Below are 27378 nucleotides of genomic sequence, written 5' to 3'. Positions count from 1 at the left end.
TTTAAGCAAATTGGATTCATGTTTTGAAAAGACTGCTACTGCTGTGTGCAGAATGTCCTAGTGGGGACTGGGGTGGGCAGAGTGGCAGCCGGGAGACCGGTCAGGAGGCCATTGTAGAAATTCAAGCTAGAGATGATGGTAGGGTGGTGGCACGGGAGTTCATGAGAACTGCTAAGACCTGGGATATATTTTGGGACTAGAGCCAGTAGTACCTGCTGTTGGGTTAGAAGGGAGATGTAGGCAAAGAGTGGAATCCAGGACCCTTGAAAGGAAGGCACAAAAGTCCCCCACATATTGTAGGATTCCATTTATATGAAATGTCCAGAATAGGCAGATGCATAGAGAGAGAAGGCTGACGACTAGTGGGTGCCAGGGGCTGGGAGGAGGAGGAGGAGGGGGGATGGTAGAGGCTGCTAATAGCTAAGGGGTTTCTTTTGGGGGGGATGAAAAAATGTTCTGGAATCAGATAGTGGTGATAGTTCCACAACCTTGTGAATTTACTAAAAAACCACACAGTTGTATACTTTAAAAGAATGAGTTTTATGGTATGTGAATTATAGCTCAATTTACAAAAAAAAAAAAAAAAAGTGACTCTTCGGTCTACCTAAGATTCAAACTCAAATCTGACTTCAGTGCTTTTATTATACCATATTAACAAATTTTTTTTTTTTTTAAAGATTTTATTTATTTATTCATTAGAGACAGAGAGAGGCAGAGGGAGAAGCAGGCTCCCAAGGAGCAGGGAGCCCGATGCGGGACTCGATCCCAGGACCCTGAGATCATGACCTGAGCCGAAGGCAGACGCTTAACCATCTGAGCCACCCAGGCGCCCACCATATTAACAAATTTAATAAAAAGGATAAAGAGCAAATTTATATGGCTTTGGCACAAAAGGTAGTTTGAACTCCATAGTAGCCACAGAAAAGAGGGAAGCAGTAGGCCATAAAGCTGTCCATGTCTTACGGTAATAAGGAACATTCCTTCATCAGGATGAATAGACCTTGTCCTAGCATTGCCTGCATAGAATACATTATATAGGGGCAACTAGCAATCCAATAAATAACTTTGATACTTGTTTTACAAAAACTGCAGCGTTTTACAAAAACCCATCTCCTTGGTTTCTGCCTATCTGGCCCTTTGTGAAAGCTATAGTTGTGGAAAAACAGTTGTGTTGGAGGTGGGATAGGTTTTCTAGAAGCAGAGCCTGAAAAGGGATTTTGTGCCAGGGGGTGGTCAACAGAAGCGTAAAGAAAGCAGGATAGTGCAGGGGGAAAAAAAGCTAAGCAAGGAAGGGGCTCCAGCTGGAGATTAGCTTTAGTCTCGTCCCACATGGGAGCTCTGGAGCAGTGGTTCTCGAAGTGGGGATTCAGTTTGCAGAAGTAGCATTCCCTGGGAACTTGTGAGAAATACACATTTTGCTGCTGCACCCCAGGCTGGCCAATTAGAAACTGGGGATGGAGCCCAGCAATGTTTTCACAAGCCCTCCAGATGATATTGTTGCACGGGAAAGTCCGAGAAACCCTGCTCTAGATTAGCCCTGTCCAATAGAAACATAATGTGAGCTGCAAATGTAATTTAAAGTTTTCCAGTACTCCCATTAAAAAAGTAAAACAAGGGGATGCCTGGGTGATGCAGTTGCTTAAGCATCCAACTCTTGGTTTCGGCTCAGGTCGTGATCTCAGGGTCGCGAGATTGAGCCCCATGTGGGACTCCACACTCAGTGCGGAGTCTGCTTGAGATTCTCTCTTTCCCTCTCCCTCTGTCACTCCCCCTTGTGCCATCTCTCTCTCTCAAACAAATAAGAAAATCTTAAATAAAAGTAAAACAAGGTGAAATTAATATTAGTGTATTTTATTTAACTCAGTATACTCAAAATATCTCAACGTATAAATGTAAAAAATATTAATGAAGTCTTTTGCATTGTTTTGGTATTAAGCCTCCAGATCTGGTGTGTATTTTATACTTGGAGCATGTTGGAATCTTGACTGGTGCATTTCAAGTGCTCAGTAGCTGTATGTGGCTAGTGGCTGCCATATTTGGACAGCCAGTTCTTAACCAGATTGCACTACTGAATTGGTCCCACCATGAAGTGAGTGGAGAGGGCCTTTTGAACCCCCTTGCTAGTCAGTCATTGGCTGTGGGCTGAGAAGGGGTAGCTCCCTGGCTTGATGGAGAACTCCTGTCTGGTTAAGGCACATTGGCCAGACTAGGGAGCAGGTGTGATCTGTGAGTCGTCAACACAGCAGCTGGGGATGCTGTGCTGCCTGCTGAAGAGGCTCTGGATGGGCCCCAACGACATCTGCTACAGGTGGGGTGGGAAGAATGGCCTGGTAGGGGAGCCGGGTGGGAGGATGACATTTTAGAGTTGATGTATATAGGTTCCTGATGCTCTAACTTTGTGGAGGCAGAGCCAGAGAATCAATCTTGAGATTTGATCATCTCTCAAATACCAGGTATTCAGCCTCCCTCTTGACAGAAGGTCGCATTAGACCGTAGAAGATTGGGCCGGCTAGTGAGGCCCCAAAGACTAAATAAATAGTCAATGTCTGTTTTGAAGAAAAAGCCGTGCTTAAGTGAAAAAGCCTGACTTAAGGGTTTTTAGAGGGCGTTCCCTCAGAAGGTCGCTCTGGGGCTGTTAAAATGCTGCAATAAATACTCAGCTGATGCTTCCCAGCTCCGTGTCCTGAAACACAGAGGGGAACTTTTCTTGGAAATTTTGAAGCTGAAGCATTTGCTAATGTTGAACTTTTACCTTGGTAAGATCACCTTATGGCTCCATTAATCCCCAGTTTTGAGGATAGCTGCTGCTTTGAAGCAGAATGCATCCTGATAACGAATTAGCCTGTTAACAGATTGTAGTAGTATCCATTTGAATGCCATTGTAGACGTGTTAAAAATAACAGTTTTGGTTTTTCTGTTAGCGTTTGTTTTTAAACTAGTGTTTGTTTATTTTTTTTTTAAGATAACCCTACTAAATTTACTAGTTTGGGCTGCCACCTGAGGCCATGTCCAGAATGTGAAAGTAGGTGCTCTGTTAGAAAAACATATTTGTTTCCCCTTTTGCAATGGCTGGTGGGCTTGTAACCAGTTTGTTGAAAAGCTGTAGCATTTCTCCCTTTTTTGGGGTAACAGTTACTGTATGCTTACTATAACGTGCCCATCTGAGTCTGGACCAGAGCTCTTGATTATTATTACTCTAATGGTAACTCCCAAATGGTTTGGTACAACTTTAAGAAGGGGACAGCTGCATAATTGGACTTACTGAGTAATCTCTTAACATTTTGTTGGTGCTTTACAATTTATAAAGGTTTGTGTGATCCTTTTAACAACTGTAGGAAAGCCAGGAGGTGTCTTCACATTTTATTAAAAGGAAACTGGGGTCCAGAGAAATGATTTGCTCAGTGGTGCGTAACTATGAGGCAGTGGAGCTAAGAGCTGACTCAGGTCTTGTGACTCTGAAGGTTCTGCTACTTGCCATGTGCCACCCTGTTAGCCATTTCTTTTTTAAGTGTGGAAAATATAGGAAATCTTTATTTTGTAGATGAGAACCAATGGTAAGAGTTATTGGGAAGTCATTTTGTACACACCGACCTTTCTCCTTTTGGCTGTGATAGGCTAAATAGTCTTTATAATTGGAGTTGATTTAGGTTTTTCCCTAGGACTCCTTGTTTTAGGAGTACCTTAAAAGAATTTGGACTGGGGGGTGCCTGGGTGGCTCAGTTGGTTGAGTGTCAACTCTTGATCTCAGCTCTGGTCTTGTTCTCATGGTTGTGAGTTCAAGCCCCCAGCGTGGAGCCTACTTTAAATATTTTTTGGGCTGGACTTGTAGCCAGTTTGTTATATGCTTAACAAAAAGAATAAAATTCTCTGTAGAGGAGCAAATTAGTGGATTTCTACTAATTGTTCTCTGTATTAAAAAAAAAAATCATGGCTCAGGTCATGATCCCAGTGTCCTGGGATCGAGCCCTGCATCGGGCTCCCTGCTCAGTGGGGAGCCTGCTTCTCCCTCTCCCTCTGCTGCTCTCCCCCCTCCTGCTCACTCTCTTTCTCTCTCAAATAAATAAAAAAATAAAATAAATAAAAAAATTTAGGGGCACCTGGCTGGCTCAGTCGCTGGAGCATGCAACTTCTGATCTTGGGGTTGTGAATTCCACCCCACGTTGGGCGTAGAGATTAAAATATCAATAGAAAAATTTAATCTTGTAGCTCCACAAAATTGTCTGATTTTTTGACCTGTGTTCTTTATAACTTTGGGCTTCCATGAAGGTCTGTCAGGAGTAAACAGGAACAAAGATAGCCTTTATGGGGCCAACTACAAACCAGTTCAGACTCACTGTGAAAATGGCCCAAACACTTGTTTTTTCTTTATAGTTCTGCTTGGACCATTTCTACTTCTAGTTATTTGGCTAACCAGGGGAATCCATGTTTTTTTAATACTTCGGGCCACATTACCACAAATTCACATGTGTACAAGCTATGTTTGTTTGTTTTTTTATACTGGTGGTAAGAGTCTTAGATCTTCAGAATCAAGTATTTTAAATAGTCATAAAAAGATTCCAGCTCAATCACTCATAGTACAGTGCTACAGGTCCTACATTTTGGCCAGGTGTATCTTGTAATAGAGTGGATTTAGTTGTAGGAACTGTGGCGTAGATATATTTTATTCTAGTTTTGGGTTACTGGTAGTTTCCTGAAAGTAAGTATAGTGTAATTGAGTCAACTGACCCAAATACTGCTCAGAGCTTGGCCACTTGGGATTTCTGAATGGTTCTGGGAGAGAAACTTTCCTTTTAGCTTATTCTTCATGGGCTCATCTAATAGAGTCCTGAGGTTTTTATTCCCAGAGGTAGCCTAGAAACTTAATGCATAATTCATATTCATAATTCATATTTATTAAAATCTGTGAAATTAGCTCTATTTCCACCAAGTAGCTCTGCATTTTTGTTTGTTCCTCTCAGAGTAGTTAAGCAGAGAGATCCGGGTCACCACATTCTTGGCCTGCATGTTGACTTTGGTTGGATTGATTGCATATCCTCTCATGATCGTCAGAGGATTGTTAGATATCCCTGGGCTGTGCTCTTGTTTTTTTGGGTAATAGTGGTTTAGGTTAGTAAGAGACCTTATAGAAAAGTCATCCAGCTTTCATTTCTTAGCAGAGAGCAGAGGGCTCAGAGTGGTTTGCTCAAGTCCTAGAGTTTGGGTTAGAATTCCGATTTCTTTTCCCAGAGATCTTTGCTGGGTGTTAGGCCGCTTTTTGAAGTGTTCCCTTCCCCAGACATAAACATCACTGTTGTTCTCATTCTCCGAAGCTAATTAGAATACCTGAAATGTCCATCCCATGTTGTGTTTTGTCTCTGGAAGAGGCACATTTGGTTTTTGCCCTCAGGAATCAGTTATAGCCTTTGTTAGTGATGAAAGACACAGGTTTGATTTTTGTCTTTTGTAAAAGGATTATGTTGATCTGTTCATGGAGCAGACCATTATGTGCCTTACAGCATTAGGGAGCATTTGTAAAAATGTAAACTATTTTGTTGTTACATTTTATAAAATGGATAGGAAGCTGGTATGCTATTTACTTTGTGTAAATATCCCAGTGCTGCCTTGCAGCAGAGTAAATCTGAGAAATTCCCAGGGAGCTTTTGCTTTTCTTTATTCTTAGAATTTGTTTTCTTAGTTTGTTTCCTGCTTTGGCTGAGGCTGTAAACACAAGACCTGATATTTCCAGGGAAGAAGTATTGCCTTTATCCTATTAAGTCTGACTAGGAGTAAAGTTGCTAAATTACAGCTGTTCAGCTGAAGGCAGTGGAGACTGAATTTTTATTTGGACACATAGAGAGTGGTGAGACCCTCCTGGTAAGTTTTTTTTTTTCCTCCTCAAATCCTGTCTTTGCAGAGACATTGGTGTTAATGTGGGAGGTGCCGTTATTTTGTATTTTCTCAAAATAAACTCCAGAATGCTCTGAATAGATCTATGCTTAAATCTTGGAACCATTGCAGCCTAGCCTGAGGACTTTTGATAAATTAAAAATCTCTAGACTCCGTTTACTTATTTTTAAAATTGGGCCTAATACTCTTGAACTTACAGGGATGTGTGAAGGTGTGCAAGAGTGAGTTTCCGTCTTTAAAAGGGAGGGCGTACGGAGTGTGTTTTCCAGTCTCAGACCATTTTCTTAACTAGCCTTTTACTTGGTACTGTGGGCTTCATTGTATAAAGTGTATCTTATCTTTTACCTTCACTTTAAAAAAAAAAAAAGATTTTATTTATTTGAGAGAGAGAGAGAGAGAGTGAGCCAGCTAGCCAGCATGAGAGAGTACAAGTGGGGGTGGTGGGGTGGGGAGAGGCAACGGGAGAGGGAAAAGCAGACTCCCGGCCGAGCAGGGAGCCCAATGTGGGGCTCCATCCCAGGACCCTGGGATCATGACCCGAGCCGAAGGCAGTTGCTTCACCGACTGAGCCACCCAGGCACCCCTATTACCTTCACTTTTGTATTAAGATTACATTTTGTAATTTGGGGCTTGATGCTTTACAAATTATATGAATCTGAGTTTATTGAAAAATGTTGCTATAAAAACATTTGCTTCTTAATTGTGTTGTCCTCTTAGAAAGTTCTAAGGGGTAGTACTAGTTGTCTTTCACTCCCCCCACCTTCTTTTCTTTTCTTTTTTTGGGGGGGTTGTCTAGCTTTATCAGGGACTACTGGGTAAATTGTTTTCTTAAACCTTTGACTATAAATTTTATTAGTGATGATTCTTCATGTTTTAAAGCCTTAAGATATATTTTTTCCACAAACATTTATAATAGTGGATTAGAGGTGAAATTGGTAACCTTTTCACTGTACCAGAAAAAAATAAGAAATCATGTTTAAGACATCAGCAAACAAAAAATATGATTTTCCAGTCCCTGTTAAAATGGAAGCCCCTGAAAGACCAAGACTCTTGTTTTATGTTGTATAAAGTTCTGTGTGGTATGTGACCTTATGATCCTGCCATGTCAGTCTGCATAATCAGACCTTTCTTCAAATTTTATTTGACCCATTGACCTTTTTTTAATTCCAGTTAACACAGTGTTACATTAGTTTCAGGTGTACGGTATAGTGATTCAGCAGTTCCATGCATCACCCAGTGCTCATCACAAGTGCACTCTTTAATTCCCTTCCCCTGTCTCTGTAATTAAGATTGACCCATTGACTCTTATTTTACTTTTCTTTTTTTTTCTTATTTTTCTAGAGATCCTTTTGATGCCTTTAGGTTTCTCTTGTGTGCCCAAGGGATAGGACTGTAGTTAATGATTTATCTTCTACAGTTGGCATGTGGCTTAGAACTACATGTATTGATAAAATATTTTAGGTAGAAGCATACTGGAAGAATTACCTTAAAAAAATATTTTTAAAGCCCATTCAGGTATCTGTAATTTATTTCACTTTTTTTTTGTAGCGTGTTCCACACTACTCAAGACAGCACTTAATGGTGTCCCGTAGTCTCTGTTCAGCTGGATATGATTCTAATGAAAAAGTAAGTATTTAAATACTTTGAATAGCAAAGTTATTACGGTTTTACTTTCTTGTCTCCATGCTGTGTTCACTGGACAGATTAAATTTTATTAATGATGTATAATTATTGCTCTAACATCATAGGTTTTATAGGTGCTCAATCTTCCTTTTTCTCATTGTGGGCCATAACCAGTCTTAAATTTTGGTATCTATACCAAAAATTGAATAAATTTATAGTGTTTCCCTTGTTTTCTGCAGAATAATGTAACATTCTTAAATTCTAGGCATTTGAGAGATTTTGATTAAACTTTTTTTATTTTTTATTTTTATTTTTTATTTTTTTTAAAGATTTTTTTTTTTTATTTGACAGAGAGAAACACAGCGAGAGAGGGAACACAAGCAGGGGGAGAGGGAGAGGGAGAAGCAGGCCCCCCGGTGAGCAGGGAGCCCGATGCGGGGCCAATCCCAGGACCCTGGGATCACGACCTGAGCCGAAGGCAGATGCCTAACGACTGAGCCACCCAGGCACCCCTAAACTTTTTTTTTTTTTTAAAGATTTTATTTATTTGACAGAGAAGAGAGAGAGGGAACACAAGCAGGGGGAGTGGGAGAGGGAGAAGCAGGCCTCCTGCTGAGCAGGGAGCCTGACGTGGGGCTCGATCCCAGGACCCTGGGATCATGCTTAATGACTCAGCTACCCAGGTGCCCCGTTTTTTTGTTTTTGTTTTTTTTTTTCATTTACTTAATATTCATAGGATTTATTTATTTATTTTTTTTTTTTTTTAAAAGATTTTATTTATTTGACAGAGAGAGACACAGCGAGAGAGGGAACACAAGCAGGGGGAGTGGGAGAGGGAGAAGCAGGCTCCCCGCAGAGCAGGGAGTCCGATGCGGGACTCGATCCCAGGACTCTGGGATCATGACCTGAGCTGAAGGCAGTCGCTTAACCAACTGAGCCACCCAGGCGCCCTCATAGGATTTATTTTGAAGGCAGTTTTATATATTGTAAATTTTGGGACAAGGGAATTCCTTTTTTTTTTTTTTTTTTAGTTTTATTTGACAAAGAGTTAGCAAGAGCAGGAACACAAGCAGGGGGAGTGGGAGAGGGAGAAGCAGACTCCCCGCCGAGCAGGGAGCCCAATGTGGGGCTCGATCCCAGGACCCTGGGATCATGACCTGAGCGAAAGGCAGACGCTTAACGGCTGAGCCACCCAGGCGCCCCAAGGGACAAGGGAATTCCAATAAAAATCCTGATATAGGATAATGGTTGAGGTTTGTAATATGAGAACGGGGTTTGAAAATCTACACTAGATTTAGAAGGTTTGAATATAAAGTATCTCATTGATACTTTTTATATTGATTATCTATTGAAATAATAGATTTTTGAAGTGGTGATTGTGGAGATAAAACATAATTTGTGACAGTGAAGGCCTCAAAGAGGGCAGGAGGGAGTTTTGGTTAGGAGATGGTTCAAGTTGAATATCATGAAGGTAGAACTGGTGAATGATTATTTGAGAATGAAGTAGCGAAGGTATCTTCTAAATCATCTCTTGAAGTATATAAAACTACTCAAAAGAATCTGGAGGCTTGGGGCACCTGGGTGGTTCAGTTATTAAGTGTCGGCCTTCGACTCAGTCATGATCCCAGGGTCCTGGGATCAAGCCCCGTATCGGGCTCCCTGCTCGGCGGGAAGCCTGCTTCTCCCTCTCCCTCTCCCCCTGCTTGTGCTCTCTCTCTCTGACAAGTAAATAAAATCTTAAAAAAAAAAAAAAAATTCTGGAGGCTTGGAGAAAAGGTCTATGCCATCGTAGTTCAATAGCAATATAATGGGGACACAATTGCAGGGCATATCATTTTAAATTTTCTAATAGCCACATTAAAAAAAATTTTAATAGTATGTTTTAACTCTCTAAAGTATTATTTCGATAATCAATATAAAAAGTATCAGTGAGATACTTTACATTCAGACCTTCTAAATCTAGTGTATAATTTACACTTCTGGCATCTTGATTTGAGTAGCCACATTTGAAGATCTCAGTAACCTTATGTGGCTAGTGGTTACTTTATTGGACAGCACTGGTTCAAATGAATTAGCTGTGATTAATTCCCTGTTATGAAATCTATGTTTTTTAATTTTTTAAAGATTTATTTATTAGAGTGAATAGGGGGAGGGGTAGAGGGAGAGAATCTCAAGCTGACTTCCCGCTGAACACAGAGCTGGACATGGGGCTCTATCCCATGACCCATGAGATCGTGACCTGAGCCAAAACCAAGAGTTGGATGCTTGACCGACTCAGCCACACACGTGCCCTGAAATCCATGGTTTAATATGAAAACTTCAGCATAGACAGTATGCCTTGGGGTGCATGTATGTCTGTGCATTTCTGGACACATACTTTGAGTTCCAATCTAGAGGTAGTGAGCTGTCCTAACTAGAAACACTCTAGGGGGTGGTTAGCTAGTATTTGTACTAGAGGTCATATTCCAGAGTGGGGGTGGTACAGTATACTACAAAGGGTTCAGCTGTCTTTCTCCCTGTTAACTCTGGTAGCCTTCTTCATTAGTATAATAGGTGTTAGGAATGGGCTGTCATTGATGAAAATAGTGGTATGCAAGATATGTGTTCTGGCTATTAATATCAATTCTTAGCTGCTGAAGTAGCAGAATGTAATAGTCTAGCTGGCCTTCCATTCTTTACCTTTAAGATAGAATCTATGCTTGATCCCTAAATGACGTCCTGTGTTTAGCTGCTTGTCTGGGGGTTCTCCATAGCTTGAGTCTGACAGTATGGCTAGCCAAATCAGAATATTGATGTATTTGCCTCAGGTGAAACTTTCATGCAGTCTTTTGGAGCATTATAGAGTGAAGGAAGTTGAGCCTTCCCTGAGCTTATCCAGCAAATTTTAAGATCCTTTTTAATGCCTTTTTTTTTTTTTAATATTTTATTATTTGAGAGAGAGAACACAAGAGTGGGGTGAGGGGCAGAGGGAGAAGCAGACTCCCCGCCGAGCAGGGAGCCCAATGTGGGGCTGGATCCCAAGACTTTGGGATCACAACCAGAGCCGAAGGCAGATGCTTAGCCAGCTGAGCCACCCAGGTGCCCCACTTAAGATCCTTTTTATTTCTGTTCATAAATGTATGTGTGGTGGAGTTTGGTTTGAGACTTGTTTTTGCCATAACCTCATAGTGAGCTTACAATAGTAGCTGATTCACCCCTCACATTGGTGGCCATTGATAATTACTAAAAATAAATATGTATAACTGTCGGTTTAGGAAATTTGAAGAGCTCCTCCCCTTCCCCTTGGAATCTACTAAGGTACATATTTTGTTGTAAATGTCTGAAATCGGATCTGCCTGCTACCTTTGCCGATGTGAGATGTTGGGGTCTGGGAGCGAATGGTCAAGAAAGAATTTTTGAGACGTGCAAAAAAGGTGGTTTTATTAAAGCAGGGGGACAGGACCTGTGGGCAGAAAGAGCTACACTGGGGTTGTGAGGAGGGACTGATTATATCCGTTCAAGTTGGGAGGGGCTTAGGGATAGTGGAAGTGTCTAAGGAATTTGGAAGCTAGGTTTCCAGGACCTTGAGGGTCATTTACTATAGTCTAGTAAAACCTTAGTCCATGAGACCCTTCAGGTGGATATCAGTGGGCCATATGTTTGGAGGATGATTGCTAACATATATCTTGGGGTGGGGTGTAAAGATAAAGGAAATTTTCAAAGGGATTTTTTTTTTATACTAAGGAAGACGTACAGGATACTGGAGGAGGGGCTGATGTCAAGCTAAGGTTGCCTTTTGCCTCTAGCAAAGTATTGACATTGAGGCAGTTGAGTTCCTGGAGGAAGGTCAGTCTGCCTGTCCCAAGCACTTGTCAGTGGGCCATAAGTTGTAAGGAAGTTTAATTTTTTTCTATATTTCTTTTGGGCCTTTGTTCCCCACGTCATTTGCCATCTCCTTTGCTGTACCTTTTCCTGAGGTAATTGTGGAGAAACTGTGTAGTGTGCTCAGTCTTGACAAAGTCTATGATACTTTCTGGCACCTAGTGGTCGTTACTGGTGTTGGACTTTCAGACCAAATTGAAGGTTTGCCCTCATGTAGAGGGCCTTTCTACTTCTAGGAATTCTTGCTTATAGCCATTCATTAAATACTGTACTCTTTGTTCTACTTTATTGTTCCTGTTTTAAGTGCAGGTAGATCTGATCTTTGTTAAGTAAATTGTCATCTGAACTTGCCTTTGACTCCTTTTTTCACTCCACATTTTATCAGCGACTCATATCAAGTCGAAATCGGGTAAAATTTAATTACTAAAAATACAATACAGTTTTTTCAATTTGAATTTTAACATGTCAACTTGTTTCAGGTATGTTCATAAGAATAGGGAAAATTTAATAGTAATCTGCTTAGAAAAAGACCAGGAGGTTTTAGTGGGCCTTAGGTTAGTGTGAGCTGGTATAGTACTATTGAATGCCTGGTACAGCAGACGTGATCTTAATTTGTTTATAATTTATATTTATTTATAATTAATAATTTAAAATTAAATTAATAATTTAAAGCTTCTCCCGTTGATCATGTTACATCCTGGTGTGTTTTGACATGAATATCTGGGTGTGAGCTCTGGTTCACAGTTCCCCTGTGAACCTGGTTAAGTGACTTAAGCAAATGCTGGCCTCATCAAGCCTTAGTTTTCTCATTTGTAAATTGGGAATGTGCTCAACTGACCTCCTAGGACTATTGTGAGGATGAAATGAGAGAGTGCACAGAAGGGATGTGTCCTGGTACCTGGCATGTAGAAAGCATGTGTCCTAAATGTCAGCGGCTTAATGCTTAATATTAGTCTTTTTTTTTTTTTTTTAAGTAGGCTCCATGCCTAGTGTAGAGCCCAATGTGGGGCTTGAACTCACAACCCTGAGATCAAGACCTGAGAAGAAGAGTCAGACACTTAACTGACTGAGCCACACAGGTGCCCCTGCTTAATAGTAGTCTTAACAACTTGGTTTTGTACATTTGGAAACAGGCTCAAAATCCACAGATAATAAGTGTAAGTGGGCTGTAAACTCAAGCCTGGGCTTCTCCTGAGGCAGTAGATTTACCCACTGTGCTAGAGCCTTGTCAGAAGTGTTGGTAAGGGGGGCGCCTGGGTGGCTTAGTCGTTAAGCGTCTGCCTTCGGCTCAGGTCATGATCCCAGGGTCCTGGGATCGAGCCCCGCATCGGGCTACCTACTCGGCGGGAAGCCTGCTTCTCCCGCTCCCACCCCCCCTGCTTGTGTTCCCTCTCTCTGTCTCTGTGTCAAAATAAATAAATAAAATCTTAAAAAAAAAAAAAAAAAAAAGGAAGTGTTGGTAAGGGACTGTGTGGAGTTCTGTGGTCATTCCTTCAAGTACCCAGGGGAATGGGCCAGCTCAGCCCTTCTCTCAGGCTCTGAATGGAGTGAAGGGTCCTTGGTGGTTTTAGACCGTAGCTATGAAGATACAAATATGTGGAAGGGAAAGAAGGAAGGAGGGATAGAGAATGGAATAAGAGGAGATAACTTTTTTTTTTTTTAAAGATTTTATTTATTTATTTGAGACCGAGAGAATGAGAGAGAGGAGGGTCAGAGGGAGAAGGAGACTCCCCGCCGAGCAGGGAGCCCGATGCGGGACTCGATCCTGGGACTCCAGGATCATGACCTGAGCTGAAGGCAGTCGCTTAACCAACTGAGCCACCCAGGCGCCCCTAAGAGGAGATAACTTTAAAAAAAAAATCCTCAGGAAATATCCATTGTTTCTTACCCTGGGTGACATCATTAGCACAGAGAACCACTGCTGCAAAAGTCCTTCTTTATCTCTCCTGGTACCTGAGAGCCCTTCTGTCTTCAGGATTCAGCTTCTTGATTTAAAGGTTGTTTTGTTTGTTTGTTTCCCTTAGAATATCTTTAGAGTGCCTTACATGTGACTCTCCACATACAGGATAAAGTCCAATTCCTTAAATGGCATATAAGTCCTTTCATAATCTGGCTTTTTTTTTTTTTTTTTTTTACCCTAGCTTTGCTACAACTCCACTGCACATATTTTGTGCTTTAGGTATATTAAAAACTACTCGTTGGGCGCCTGGGTGGCTCAGTCTGTTAAGCTTCTGAGTCTTGATATCGGTTCAGGTCATGATTTCATGGGTCTTGGGATCGAGCCCTGCATTGGGCTCCCTGTCAGGGGAGTTTGCTTGGGATTCTCTCTCTCCCTCCTGCTCCCCTCTCCCCAGATATATCTTTAAAAAAATTACTTGTTTTCAGTGCTACCCTCTGCTTTCAATGTCCCTGCCGTAGCACATGCTGTTCACTCTTCCTTCTCTGCACTGACTTCAGCCTCTTGGCTATGATTGTGTTATAGCACTTACCACGCTTTGTTGTGATGGCACCAGATTGTACATTGAAGTTGTCAGATGCACTTGGTGTTTACCTGTAATTTTTGATACGGAGGGAATTTTAAAATTGGTGTAAATTTATTTGTATATACTTTGATAATCCTAGCTTATCTGAAAGAATATACAGGAAACTGGTAATAGCAGTTACCTTTGGAGCAAAGACCTGGGTGTCTCTATAGTATATCACCTTTGGTACCTTTTAAACCCTGAACCATATACATATATTTATTTAGAAGAATATCTTATGTATGGAAAGTTAATTGATACGGTTAGCTTTATTTAGCTTGTGTACTAATTGGTATTAATAGTCCTGTATTAGTCAGGGTTCTTCAGAGAAGTAGAACCAGTAGGAGATAATATGGAGATCTGCTGCCTCACAATTGAGGTCAAGTCCCATGATCTGCCCCCCGCAAGCCGGAGACACAGGAGAGCTGGTGGTGTAATTCTAGTCCAGGTCCAAAGGCCTGAGGACCTGGGAACCAGTGGTGTCATGTCAGTAAGTCCCAGGGAGGAGAAGACCCATGTCCCAACTCAATCAGGAAAGCAGAACAAACACTCCCTTCCTCTACTTTTTATCTCTCGGGCTCTCCATGGGTGGGATAATGCTCACCCATGTTGGGGAGGGCAGTGTACGGGGCTGAGTCCGCTGATGCACACGTTAGTCTCCTTTGGAGACACCCTCACAGATACACCCAGAAATAATGTTTCATCTGGGCACCCTGTGGCCCAGTCCGGTTGCACGAAAAATTAACTGTCACAGGCCCTGCACAGAGAAGACGCATTAGGTGCAGATACTCGTTTTGATACAGATTTTTCCCTGTTCGGTAGGTTCACACTCCTAGATTTGTCAAAAACAGTGTGGTGTGTGGCCCATAGGAGTGAATAATCATAGCTGTAGCTAACACCTCTTGAGGATATATTGTATGCTGGGCACTATTCTAAACACTTGAAGGGTGTTAATTCCTGCTCTCTCAGCCTCTTTTGGCAGGTGCTACTCTTACTCTTACCTTTTACGCACTAGGAAATGAGGGTCAAGAGGGGTGGCTTGCCCTTTTGTGATGAGCACTGGCTGTTAGATGTAAGTGATGAATCACTACATTCTACTCCTGAAACCAATACGACACTCTGTGTTAACTAACTTGAATTTAAAGAAAAACTTGGAAGGGAGGAGGAAAAAAAAAGGGTGGCTTGCTCACACAAGAACACGTGGTAGTGTTGGGATTCCAACCTGGGCACTTTGGTTCCAGACTGGCTCTTAACTATATTCTGCCACTCAGATAAAAATTAAGATGGAGTTCTTAATCCCTATAATGTTATAATTTGTTATATTTGCTGTAACAGTTGCTGCATGTGTAACTTCACTGTGCTGTTTTTATCAGATGGCATCTGTTTAATACTTATAAAAATGGACATTTTAAAATGTGGTTCAAAAAAGTATACTTTTTTCTTTGTATATTCTGTATATTCTTGTATATTCTTACTGTTCAACAGGGATTTACCATGACCATTTGGGTATAGAATGGCAGATGATTTTGCAGTCTCATGCTTGAGGTGAGATTAGGATATTTTAAGGGTCCATCTGCTCAAGGCTCTGAATGATTCAGGATTCTATCAGATTAGGGATTTACCAATTTTTAAGGCAGAGGCTTCTCTCAGTTCGGTGGAATAAGCCATGTGTGACATGAAGGTTCAGCCAAGACTTTGAAAGCCTTTTCCAGTGCTGAGATTGTGACTCCCTGTTGGGTTAAAATATTGCTTTCAGTTATATTAGATCATATATAGCTTTAACTTTCTTTTGGAAATGTAACTAAAACTTTTTCTATAGTTCTATTTAACTTATAACAATTTACTAACCCAGAAATAATTGTGTACTAAAAAGGTATCCAAATTACTTGTAATTGTGTGTTTTTTTTTTTTTTTTAACGATTTTATTTATTTGACAGAGACAGTGAGAGAGGGAACACAAGGAGGGGGAGTGGGAGAGGGAGAAGCAGGCTTCCCACAGAGCAGGGAGCCCGATGCGGGGCTTGATCCCAGGACCCTGGGATCATGACCTGAGCCGAAGGTAGACGCTTAAGGACTGAGCCACCCAGGCACCCCTGTAATTGTGTGTTTCTTTAAAAGGATTAGCTTGTACAATTTTAGAATAGTAAGAGAACCTTATTAAATAGTTTCCCCTTAGAATGTTATCAGTTTATATGTGGGAGTAAAGACCTACAGAGATTGATTTGCTTCAAGTCAGATAGGTTATCCTTAGTGGCAAAGCTGGGCTTAGAATTGAGGTCTCTAGCTCCCCACAGAATGGAACTACTCTATTATGAGGATTCAGCTGCTTCAGAATATGGTTATTCAAACTTAACAGTGTATTCAACTAGCATAACCTGCTTGGTCTGGGAATCTTTGGATATAAGCGTAATTAGTTTCTATTCTGAGTTATTGAAAATACCATTTAATGCCCAACAAAGATGGTGTAAAAATTATATCAAACTTTCCTTTGATAAACAACTCATGACATTTAGAATTTCCCTGAATTTAGAATATGAATTATTAAGTGGTCAAGCAATTCTATCTAAAATTTTTTAGCATTCAGAAATACCATTTGAAGATTATCTTTTGGCAAGAGAGTTTATATAGTCCACTTATGATTTACCGAACCTAATCAGTTGATGCTTTAACAGAGTAATTATAGGGCCAGATCCTACCAGATGAGTTTAGTAGCAACCTGGTTGTAGATGAACAAATGTATAATATTTAATACTACTCTAGGAAGTAATGTTTTTTAGGATCACGTCCAGTGTTGTGGGAAAGCTTATTTTCCAAAGTGACAGTAACAGTTTCTTATGTGTGTTTTTTCTCTCTTTAGACTTTTGATAAAATTCTTATTGCTAATAGAGGAGAAATTGCATGTAGGGTGAGTAGAATTTTAATCTTATTTTCCATTTTACTTTGTGAATTTTATTATTAAATCCCTTTAAATCCAAATCCTTGTTAATAATGTTTATGTATTTTAAAATAGGTTATTAAAACTTGCAAGAAGATGGGCATTAAGACGGTTGCCATCCATAGTGATGTTGATGCTAGTTCCGTAAGTATATTTTTGCTTTACTTGAAACAGGACCTTATTTGTAGTTAAAAAAAGTAAGTCCCCCCCCCCGCCCTGGCCTGAAAAGGATATACACAATTACAAAAAAAATCTAATTATTCACTCCTGTATTAAGCAAAATGGAAGCATCATAATGTCTTTAATATGTGTCTAAACTTTTTTCCCAAGGTTTTAAAAACCTAGAGTTTAAAAATTGCTGGACTAGTTGCTGACCATGAAGTAGATTTGAGGAAGTTCCATTCACAGATTGATGAGATGTTTATACCGTGCTGCCTTATGAGAGCACATTTTCCCATAGCTGAATTCCAGTTAATTGTTTAACCTTCCTAAGTGCTTCGTGTTCAGCTGAAGTTTGATAAAAGAACGATAGGCTAATACTAATTGGACATGAACAGAAGGAGTAGTATAAAGCAGTGAATGATACAGAATTTTATTAGGGATTTTTAACCACAGCAGGCATTTTTAGCAGTAATAAACTATGAAGGAATAGAAAAAAATGCCATGAGAAAAGAATGTAAATTATTGGAACTTTGGGGGATGAAATATAAGTAGTTGTACTTTAAGTTAGTGTTTTTCATTCTTGCACACTAATTTTGGTAACCGTACCTATTGGTAATGTCAGCTTTTATTGTATAGTAATACAATACAGAGGATTTTCAATATTTGTGATTTCTTGTTTTATCTAGAACTATGTTCATTTAGCTTTATTGTGACTGTCTTCCTTTTTTAAAAAAAGAAGGGAACCATTGGAAGCTTCTCTAAGTTCCTGAAAATAAAGGTTAGGTATTTATCTTGTTTATTTGACAGATGCATTTAAAATAGCTGTTTACTTAAAAGCAATTAAATCAAGCAATTAAACTTATTTTGTGCATATAGTTTTTTTGTTTAGTATTGGTTTCTGGCCTCTTTACTAATAATTTGTTTTAACTGATAACTTCAATAGTAGTTTATATTCCTTACAAGATATTCATGAAATAATGAGAAAACTGTTACTTTAGTCTCTTTCTTGATCATTAAACTAAGGCAATTATCAACAGCAAACTCCTTTAGAAAAAAGTTTGTGTCACCATCAGGCTAGTAATAGATTTTTTTAAATATTTTTTTTTTAAAGATTTTATTTATCCATCTGAGAGAGAATGAGAGACAGAGAGCATGAGAGGGAGGAGGGTCAGAGGGAGAAGCAGGCTCCCTGCCGAGCAGGGAGCCCGATGCGGGACTCGATCCTGGGACTCCAGGATCATGACCTGAGCCGAAGGCAGCTGCCCAACCAACTGAGCCACCCAGGCGCCCCGGGCTAATAATAGATTTAAAATTCCTTCTTCTTGGGATGCCTGGCTGGCTCAGTTGGAGTGTGCGACTCTTGATCTTGGGATTGTGAGGTTGAGTCCTATGTTTTGTGGAAAGATTACTTAAAAAAATCTTAAAAAACAACAACAAAACCAACCCTCTTTTTGTCTTGTGTTCATTTTGATTGTGTTAGCTTGTGAGGTGTTTTCATTCATGGATAAATTGAGAGAGAAAAAGGTTTGAATTGTGGACAGTCACTGTTTTTACATCAAGTCTGATAACCTTTCACTTACTTTTCTCATATCAAAATACAGGTAGTTCTCTATTCTGTGTTCTCATGAAGATGACTGTTGGCATGGATTGTCCAAAATTATTTATATTGTGATTTTTTTCATGTTTATATTTCAGTGTTGGTATTCTAGCCCCCAGTAGCATGACTACCTTTCTCATTCTTAAATTTCTAGCTTTGTATTCTTGTTAGGTAGAAGCTAGGACCAGTGGAAGGAGTGCCCTGAGACAGAGTCCCAAGTCCTTCAAGGGGAATGATAGAGACATGAGCTAGAGGCAAGGATGGGGATAAATAAGCTACACATTAAAAGTCCAGGAGCACAACATCCTGACCTTGTGGCTTCCAAGACCTTGGGGTTGACAGACCAAAGAGCCACAGGTGCAGAACTTGTGCTCTTCTCTTCCACTTCTGCCCCAGAGTAACCACTAGACTCGTTATAATGCATTTGCATTGTGGGTAGAGCCCCCCTCCCCCCCCTTGGACAAAGGCTGCCTTGACAGGTACTAACCTTGTAGGGTCAAAAACTCCTCCTTCCAACCTGTGGGAGGAGTTTGCTAAATGATTGGAAGCCCCCTGCATTAGAGACCACCCTACTGTCCATCACAGCTCCTCCCAGCCCAGAGAGACCCAGTAATATCCAATCCCAAAACAACCCAGAGGCCAAGTAGACCTCTGGGAGCTTGCCTGCTCTCCCACCTTGAGATTGTACTTTCTGCTTTAATAAAGTGCTTTGCACTTGCTACTTTCAGGCTGTCTTTATTAGAATGCAGGTCCTCATGTAAATCTTCATGTGGTGAATTCAAGTACCGAGACCTTTGTTCACAGAACACAGATACTGTCACCCGTAACATTCTGATCTAGAGGTAGACTGTCCCTTTCCAGGCTTTGAAAAAACTAGTTTCAAAAGAGATGGTCTAAGTTTTAAGATGGTCTTTCATATCCTTCTAAAGCAGAGATGGTAGTTTCATATTTTAAAGACTTTTAGTCACTTTTTGCTGAAAGTGGAAAGGAAATAAGTCTACCAGATACCAAATACATAATTTATTTTTAAGATTTTATTTTTTGACAGACAGCGAGAGAGGGAACACAAAAGCAGGGGGAGTGGGAGAGGGAGAAGCAGGCTCCCCGCTGAGCAGGAAGCCTGATGCAGGGCTCCATCCAAGGACCCTGGGATCATGACCTGAGCCAAAGGCAGATGCCTAACGACTGAGCCACCCAGATGCCCCCACAACTTTTTTTAACATTTAAGCAGAGGAAAAAGGCTAACAGTTACTACAAATATTACGTGATAAGTCACACAAAGAAAGCCAACTACCTTGCAGACAATGTGTAATGGAAAAAAATTGGCTTTTAAAGATGATTATGCAGTTTTTCCATTGGTCCCCTTTCTCCTGTCCTGTTCTTCAAAATTGTCTTCAGTATTGTCTTTTTTTGCTCTTCTGTGTGAATTTTAGGATAAGCTTATTAGACACATCCACCATTTTTTAGCTATTGTAAACAAGACTTCTATAAACAAACTAGTACAAGTCTTTGTGTAAACATATACTTTCATTTCTCCTGGATAAACATCTAGGAGTGGAATTGCTGGGTCATAGGGTAAATGAAAGGTAAAGCAGCCTTTTCCTGTTGGGACAGTCAATCTGTTTGTCTGGAGAGTAAATATATTTTAGACTTTGTATGGTCTCCTTTGCATGTTCTTTTTCTTCTTTTGACCCTTTAGAAATGTAAAAACCATTCTTAGCTTGTGGGCTATAAAAAACAAAACAACCCCCCCCCCCAACCAAAACTGTCCTTAGATTGGATTTAGCTTGTGGGTGGGTGGTATTTTGTCAACTCCTGGCACAAATAGATGCATTTTTTTTTTTTTAAGATTTTATTTATTTATTTGACAGACAGCAAGAGAGGGAACACAAGCATGGGGAGTGGGAGAGGGAGAAACAGGCTTCCCACGGAGCAGGGAGCCCGATGTAGGGCTCGATCCCAGGACCCTGGGATCATGACCTTAGCTGAAGGCAGACACTTAACTGAGCCACCCAGGTGCCCCTAGATGCATGTTTATAAGAAGCTGCCAAACAGGTGTCCTACATGGTTGTGTCATATTCTGTTCCCACCAATAATGTCTGAGTGTTCATGTTGCTCTGTGTCCTTGCCCACACTTGGTTTTATCAGTCCTTTTTTTTTTTTTTTTTAAGATTTTATTTATTTATTTGACAGAGACACAGTGAGAGAAGGAGGACAAGCAGGGGGAGTGGGAGAGGGAGAAGCAGACTTCCCGTGGAGCAGGGAGCCCGATGTGGGGCTTGATCCCAGGACCCTGGGATCATGACCTGAGCCAAAGGCAGATGCTTAATGACTGAGCCACCCAGGTGTCCTAGTCCTTTTGATTTTTGCTATTCTACTGGCCATTATGTGTTCTCATTGTAGTTTTAATTTAAATTCTCTGATGAATATTGATGAGTACCTTTTCATATTAATGGCCATTTATATTCTTAAGTGTTTGTTCAAACCATATAATTGGAAGAGTAGTACAGTGAATACTTGTATACCCTTTTCCTGGATTCACCAGTTGTTAACATTTTGATACGTTTGCTTATATCTGTATCCATATATAAGTATATATTATGTTTCTTTTTTTTTTTTTGCTAAAGAATTTGAAATTAAGTTACACTGTGGCATTTCACCCCTAAATACATCAGTATTTATTTCCAGGAAAAGGATATTCTCTTACATATACCTTATCAAAGCTAGGAAAATTACCAGTTATTCTATAGTAGCATATGCAAACTATATTCAGATTTCCCCACTTGTCTCCAAATGTCTTTATTTTTTTAAAAAATATATTTTTTAAATTTATGGGCGGGAGAGAGAACAAGCAGGGGGAGTGGCAGAGGGAGAGGGAGAAGCAGGTTCCCCACTGGTCAGGGACCCCGATGTGGGGCTTGACCTCAGGGCCCTGAGATCATGACCTGAGCTGAAGGCAGATGCTTAACCAACTGAGCCACCCAGGCACCCCAAATGTCTTTATTTTTTTTTAACCTTTTTTTTTTTTTCTTTTAATGTATGCTCTACACCCAACTTGGGGATTGAACTCATGACCTTAAGATGAAGGTGCTCTAATGACTAAGACATCCAAATACATGTCTTTAATATTTTTCTTTGACTTACGGTTCAATCAAGGTTCATGAATTGTATTTGTGTATTATGCCTCTTTAGTCTCTTAATCTAAAATAGTCCTATCTTTCCTCCTTTCTTTGATTTTCATGATACTGATATTTTGAGGACTTCATGCTAATTGGCTTATAGATATTCTGGATTTGTTGGATTGTTTTCTCATGAATAGATTGTTTAAATATTTTTTGAGAAGACTACTTCATAAGTTATCTTACTATTGTATCCTATCAAGAGGTTCATAATGTTGGGTGGTTCTGGTTACACTAAGTTTGATGACTTGGTTGAGGTAGCTATTATCAGGTTTCTCCTCCTTTTTTTCTTTTGAAATTGTTTTTCCTCTCTTGAATTTTTTTGGGGGTGAATCTTTGAAACCATGTGAGTATTTGTCCCCCCAACAACCTCTCATCTAATATTTTTGCATCCACTGATAAAAATTACCTGGCACAATAATTTGGTTACATTTGTCTTATGCTGTCTGTTGAGACACATGTCAGATCTACTCCATTTTGAATCTGTTTTTTGGTATTATCTTTTTTTCTTATGTATTTGAGGCCTCCTTTCATGTCCTACTCGTTTTTAACTTTATTTTGAAGCTTCTATCATACTGCTGTATTATCCTAAGTTCCTAGTGTCTATTTCTGACTTTTCTTTGCAGTGGACAGTCTTCTCACGAGGTGTGTGGTTTTTGGCTTATGACCTCCTATTTGAAATCTCTGCTGTTGAATCCCAGCATGGTTTGGGTTGCAGTTATGGCCCTGTTGGGTGGGTGCTGTATTTGTTTCTACCAGGCTCTCCAGGGCATCCCTCATCAGGGACTACTTTTTATATTAATTTATTGGCATGAGGTTTGCTGAATAGATTTTTTACTTTGAACCACAAAGTTTAAATATTTGTCTTCCATGTACTTAGTAGATTGATATTTTTCTCCCCTTTTCACTTAGGATGTCATTTTTTGAGCAACCTGGCCTTACGTAGGGAGTTTTCCTTCTAACCTTTAACTCCTTTCTCTGAGAGTTAAAACTCAGTTCTTTAGATTCTTTTTTTTTCCTTACTAGATTACCAGTTTATTATAAAAGGATATAGCTCAGAAACAGCCAGATGGAAGACCTAAATAAGGCAAGGTATGGGGAGAGGGCAGGAAGCTTGCATACCCTCTCTAGGCACACCATTCTGTTTGAATCTCCATGTGCTCACCAACCCCAGTTCTTTAGATTCTTGAGATTCCCCACTTCACTCTCCATGATTAGCTGTGCTATCGGCTCTGATGGATACTGTCTGGCTTTCAACTTCCTCTTTGTTTTTGATCCCTGGGGATTGCTTGTAGTTTCTTGTAAGCCAGGTTGTTCATTTAAAGGATGTTTGTTAAATTTAATCTAGAGATTTAGGTGCTTGTAGGGAGGGTTTTCAGGTTATCTAGTTGGCTTATTCTTGGATAGTCTTAAAAATAGTATGATATCCTATCCTCTGTTGAGGAAGTTGTCCTGCTTTTTTTGAGAAGTGAAGACTGATAGAGAGCAGTATCAAAATTGGACTTAGGAAGGCAGTTCACATATACTGATGAGATTACTGCAGCTGCATCCGGGGAATGAGGCCAGAATCCACAAGCAGTATAATGCACTGCTTTGGGAAATGGTCAGGGCAGGAAAGGCAAAATGGGAATTAAGCCTCTTACCAAGTCATGAATTATCTTTTATGTGTTCTCCAGGCCCTTATTATTCTTTGGAAAGATTTTTAGAGAATGGTTTATAAAGGGAAGATAGTCCTAGTGGAAGACTGTATCCTGCTGGAATTTTGGATTGTGTTGTAGCTCCAGATCAATTTGGGAAGTGTTACTATCTCAACATTAAGTCCTCCTATCCACGGATGTGGATATTCCATTTGATGGTGTTCCACTTTGGTTTCTTTAATTTCAGCAATGTTTTGTAGTTTTCAGAGTATAAGTTTTGCACTTAACTTTGTTATATTTATTAGTATTTAGTATTTTTGATATTAGGATGGTAATTTTTTAAATTTCAATTTTTATTAATTACAAGTTAATAGAAATACAATCAACTTTTGTATAGTGATCGTGTGTTCTGTAACCTTGCTGAACTTGTTTATTAGTTCCTCTGCGTGTGTGTGTGTGTGTGTGTGTGTTAAACGGATCCTTAGGATTATCTCCAGAAGACCATGTGCAAATAGAAATAGTTTTACTTCTTTCATTTCAATCTGGGTGCTTTTTATTTCATATTCTTGCTTAATTTTCCTAGCTTTAACCTTTAGAATGATACTGAAGTAGTGAGAGTAAGCATCTTGTTTTGTTCCTCATCTTTGGGGGAAAGCATTCAGTATTTCACAATTAAGTTTGATTTAGGCTCTGGGATTTTCATGAATTCCCATTATCAGGTTGAGGAAGTGCCTTGGTATTTCTAGATTATTGAGTGTTTTTTCATGATTGGGCATTGGATTATTTCAAATGCTTTTTCTGTGTCTACTGAGATAATGTGATTTTGTCTGTAGTCCTAGTGATATGGTGTATTACATTAATTTTTGGATATTAAACCAGCCTTGCATTCCTGGGATATATTACACTTGGTCATGGTATATAGTTTTTTTATATATGTTGCTGGATGCATTTTATTAGTGTTTTGTTGAGAAGTTTTCATCCATGGTTATAAGAGCTATTGATCTGTAGTTTTCTTGTGATGGCTTTGTTTTTGGTATCGGAGTGAAATTGGCCTCATAAGTTGGGAAGTATTCCCTCATCTCCTGTTGTTTTGGAAGAGTCTGTGAATAATTAGCATTAATTATTCCTTAAATGTTTGGTAGAATTCACCAGTGAAGCCATCTGGGTTTGGGCTTTTCTCCATGGGAAGTTGTGTTTTTTGTTTTACTTTTGAAGATTTTATTTTTTATTAAAGATTTTATTTTTAAGTAATCTCTACACTCGACATGGGGTTTGACCTCACAACTCTGAGATCGAGAGTTGAATGCCCTACTTACTAAGCCAGGCAGGATCCCTCTGTGGGTAGTTTTTTGATTATTCAGTCTCTTGTTAAAGGTTTATTCAGATTTTGTCTATAGTTGGGTGTCTTTTTAGGGATTTGTCCATTTCATCTAAGTTATCTAGTTTATTGATAGGATTATAGTATTTCCTTTTTATTTCTGTAACTTTGGTAATAATTTATTTTATTCCTGATTTTAGGCATCTGAGTGTTTTTTCCTTGGTCACTTGAACTAAAGGTTTTCAATTTTATTGATATTTTCAAAGAGCCAACATTTTATCTCACTGATCTTTTTTTAATTCTCTGCCTCATTTATGTTTAGTCTTTTATTCCCTTTATTCTGCTTGCTCTGGGTTATTTTGCTCTTTTTAAGAGTTTCTTTTCTTTTTTTTTTTTTTTTTTAAGATTTACTCATTCACTTAGAGAGAGAGAGGCAGAGAGCAATCCAAGCCGACTCTGTGCTGGGTATGGATTCCGATGCGGGGCTCTATCCCACGCCCTGAGATCACGACTCTAGCTGAAATCAAAAGTTGGAGGCTGAACTGATTCTGCCACATAGGTTCCCCTTAAAAGTTTGTTAAGGTAGAAGATTAGGTTGTTGACTTGAGGTATGTATATATGTATTTATTTATTTATATTTTTAAGATTTTATTTGACACACAGAGACTTGAGAGCACAAGCAGGGGGAGCGGGAGAGGGAGAAGCAAGCTCCCCGCTGAGCAGGGAGCCTAATGTGGGGCTCGATCATGTGGGACTAATGTGGGACCTCGAGATCATGACCTGAGCCAAAGGCAGATACTTAACTGATTGAGCCACCCAGCCTCCCTTTGAGGTCTTTCTTAATGTAGGTGTTGAACTGTATGCATTTTTCTGTTGTTTAGCTGTACCCGGTATGTTTTGGTATTTTGTTCTTCATTTTTATTTTGAAAGTATTTTCTTCTTTCCCTTGTGATTTCTTTTTTGACCCACTAGTTATTTAGGAGTGTGTTTAATCCACATTTTTTGTGAGCTTCCCAAGTTTTTCATTCCTCATTTCCTAGTTTCCTTCTGGAAACTGGCTAGACAGCGTGCTTCCTATTTCCTTCTTTTTTCTTTCTTTCTTTCTTTAAGATTTTATTTATTTGTTTGACAGAGTGCCTGCGCACAAGCAGGGTGGGGGGCAGAGGGAGAGGGAGAAGTAAACTCCCTGCTCAGCAGGGAGCCTGATGTGGGCTCAGTCCCAGGACACTGAGGACACTGAAGGCAGACGCTTAACTGACTGAGCCAGCGTCCCTCTCTTTGTATCTTTTAACATTTCTTGGTGTTTGTTTTATGGTATAGCACATGTTCTATCCTGGAGAATGTTTCATGTGACCTCTGGGGGCGCCTGGGTGGCTCAGTCATAAGTGGCTGCCTTCGGCTCGGGTCATGGTCCCAGGGTCCTGGGATCGAGCCCCGCATCGGGCTCCCTGCTCTGAGGGAAGCCTGCTTCTCCCTCTCCCACTCAACCTGCCTGTGTTCCCTCTGTCTCTCTCTGTCAAATAAATAAATAAAATCTTAAAAAAAAAAAAAAAGAAAAAGAATGACTATTCTGTTTTGTTGGAGTGTTCTCTAGATGCCTTTTAGGACTGGTTGGTTCACTGGAATACTCAAGTCCTGTGTTTCCTTGTTGATCTTCTGGTGTTCTATCCATTAGTGAAAGTGGGGTTTAACATGCTTTTAAAAAATGTTAAGTATTTATTTTGCTTTGCTCAGAGTGCAAAATTGGTGACAATTATAGGCCTGTAACTGCATGAAAGAGCCTGAATAAGGTAAGAGATCACTGACTAAGGGACTCTAGGTTGTTATAGAAGGAATGGAGTAGGGTGTTCAGGTAGAGATTCTCACAAGAATTCTTTGCAGTTTTCAGTAAGCAAGAAATTTTGACACTACTTACTTAAATTGCTGTAGACCGAGAGAAAGAAAAATAGATTTCCTTTTAGAAAATACTTATTTTTTATGAAGCCACCATAATAACTCAGCAGTCAAAATCTGTGCAAAGATAGTAAGCGAAAAATAAAATTACGATGACTGTCATATATTGATAGAAGAATACTAATAGGAAATAGGATAACATAATTTATTTAAATAGTATGCTGCAGCCATGCAGAATGTATTCATGACATTTTGCTATGGTTCAATATTAGAGACTATTAATTTAATTGAATGTACTAATAAGTTAGTAGAGGAAAACTAGATGATCATCTTGATAGAAGCCGAAATGTCATTACAAGAAATTCACTGTCTTCTTGTAAAATTCTTAGTAAAACAGGATTAGATGGTGTGCTGCCTTCCCTTAATAAAAAGGTTATACCTCATAGGAAGCATTCTTATGAAATTCAGGATGAAGACTGATAGATTTACTATCACTACTATTATTTAACAGCATTTGAGAAGTGCTAGGTAATGCAGTTAGGCAAGAGTTGTAAAATGGTGGGAGGGAAAGGCAGAAATAGTAAGATTGTATTGAGTTTCTAGTTACACAGTTAACTGAGTACCCTTTAGAAATAGTAAAAAAATAAAACTGGTAGTTAAATAAATCTATAGCTTTCCTATATGTATATTAACAAGGTAGAAAACACAACTTAAATGTAGCTTCATAGAAATAGTGGAAAAGGTAAAACACTTTGATATGAAATT

The 27378-nt window shown here is 39.6% G+C and overlaps 1 protein-coding gene across 3 annotated transcripts in view; it reads left to right on the top strand.

Moving 5' to 3' along the window:
* The window catches only part of PCCA (propionyl-CoA carboxylase subunit alpha), a 402470-nt gene that overhangs the window by 4427 nt on the left and 370665 nt on the right, over positions 1 to 27378 (top strand). For 2 of the 3 annotated variants that reach the window (XM_035003107.1, XM_035003106.1), the window contains exons 2-4: positions 7435 to 7512; positions 16750 to 16797; positions 16903 to 16971. In XM_035003107.1, coding sequence (XP_034858998.1) covers positions 7435 to 7512; positions 16750 to 16797; positions 16903 to 16971 — 195 coding nt within the window. Of the gene's footprint in view, positions 1 to 7434; positions 7513 to 16749; positions 16798 to 16902; positions 16972 to 17150; positions 17768 to 27378 lie in introns of those variants that run through there. The other variant, XM_035003108.1, reaches the window with a different exon arrangement.

The sequence above is a fragment of the Mirounga leonina genome, unplaced genomic scaffold, assembly GCF_011800145.1.
Source record: "Mirounga leonina isolate KUSES-001 unplaced genomic scaffold, KU_Mleo_1.0 Mir_127, whole genome shotgun sequence".
NCBI classification, from domain to species: Eukaryota; Metazoa; Chordata; class Mammalia; order Carnivora; family Phocidae; genus Mirounga; species Mirounga leonina.
The sequence above is the reverse complement of the archived record's forward strand: the minus strand, read 5'-3'. Positions and strand labels throughout refer to the sequence as shown.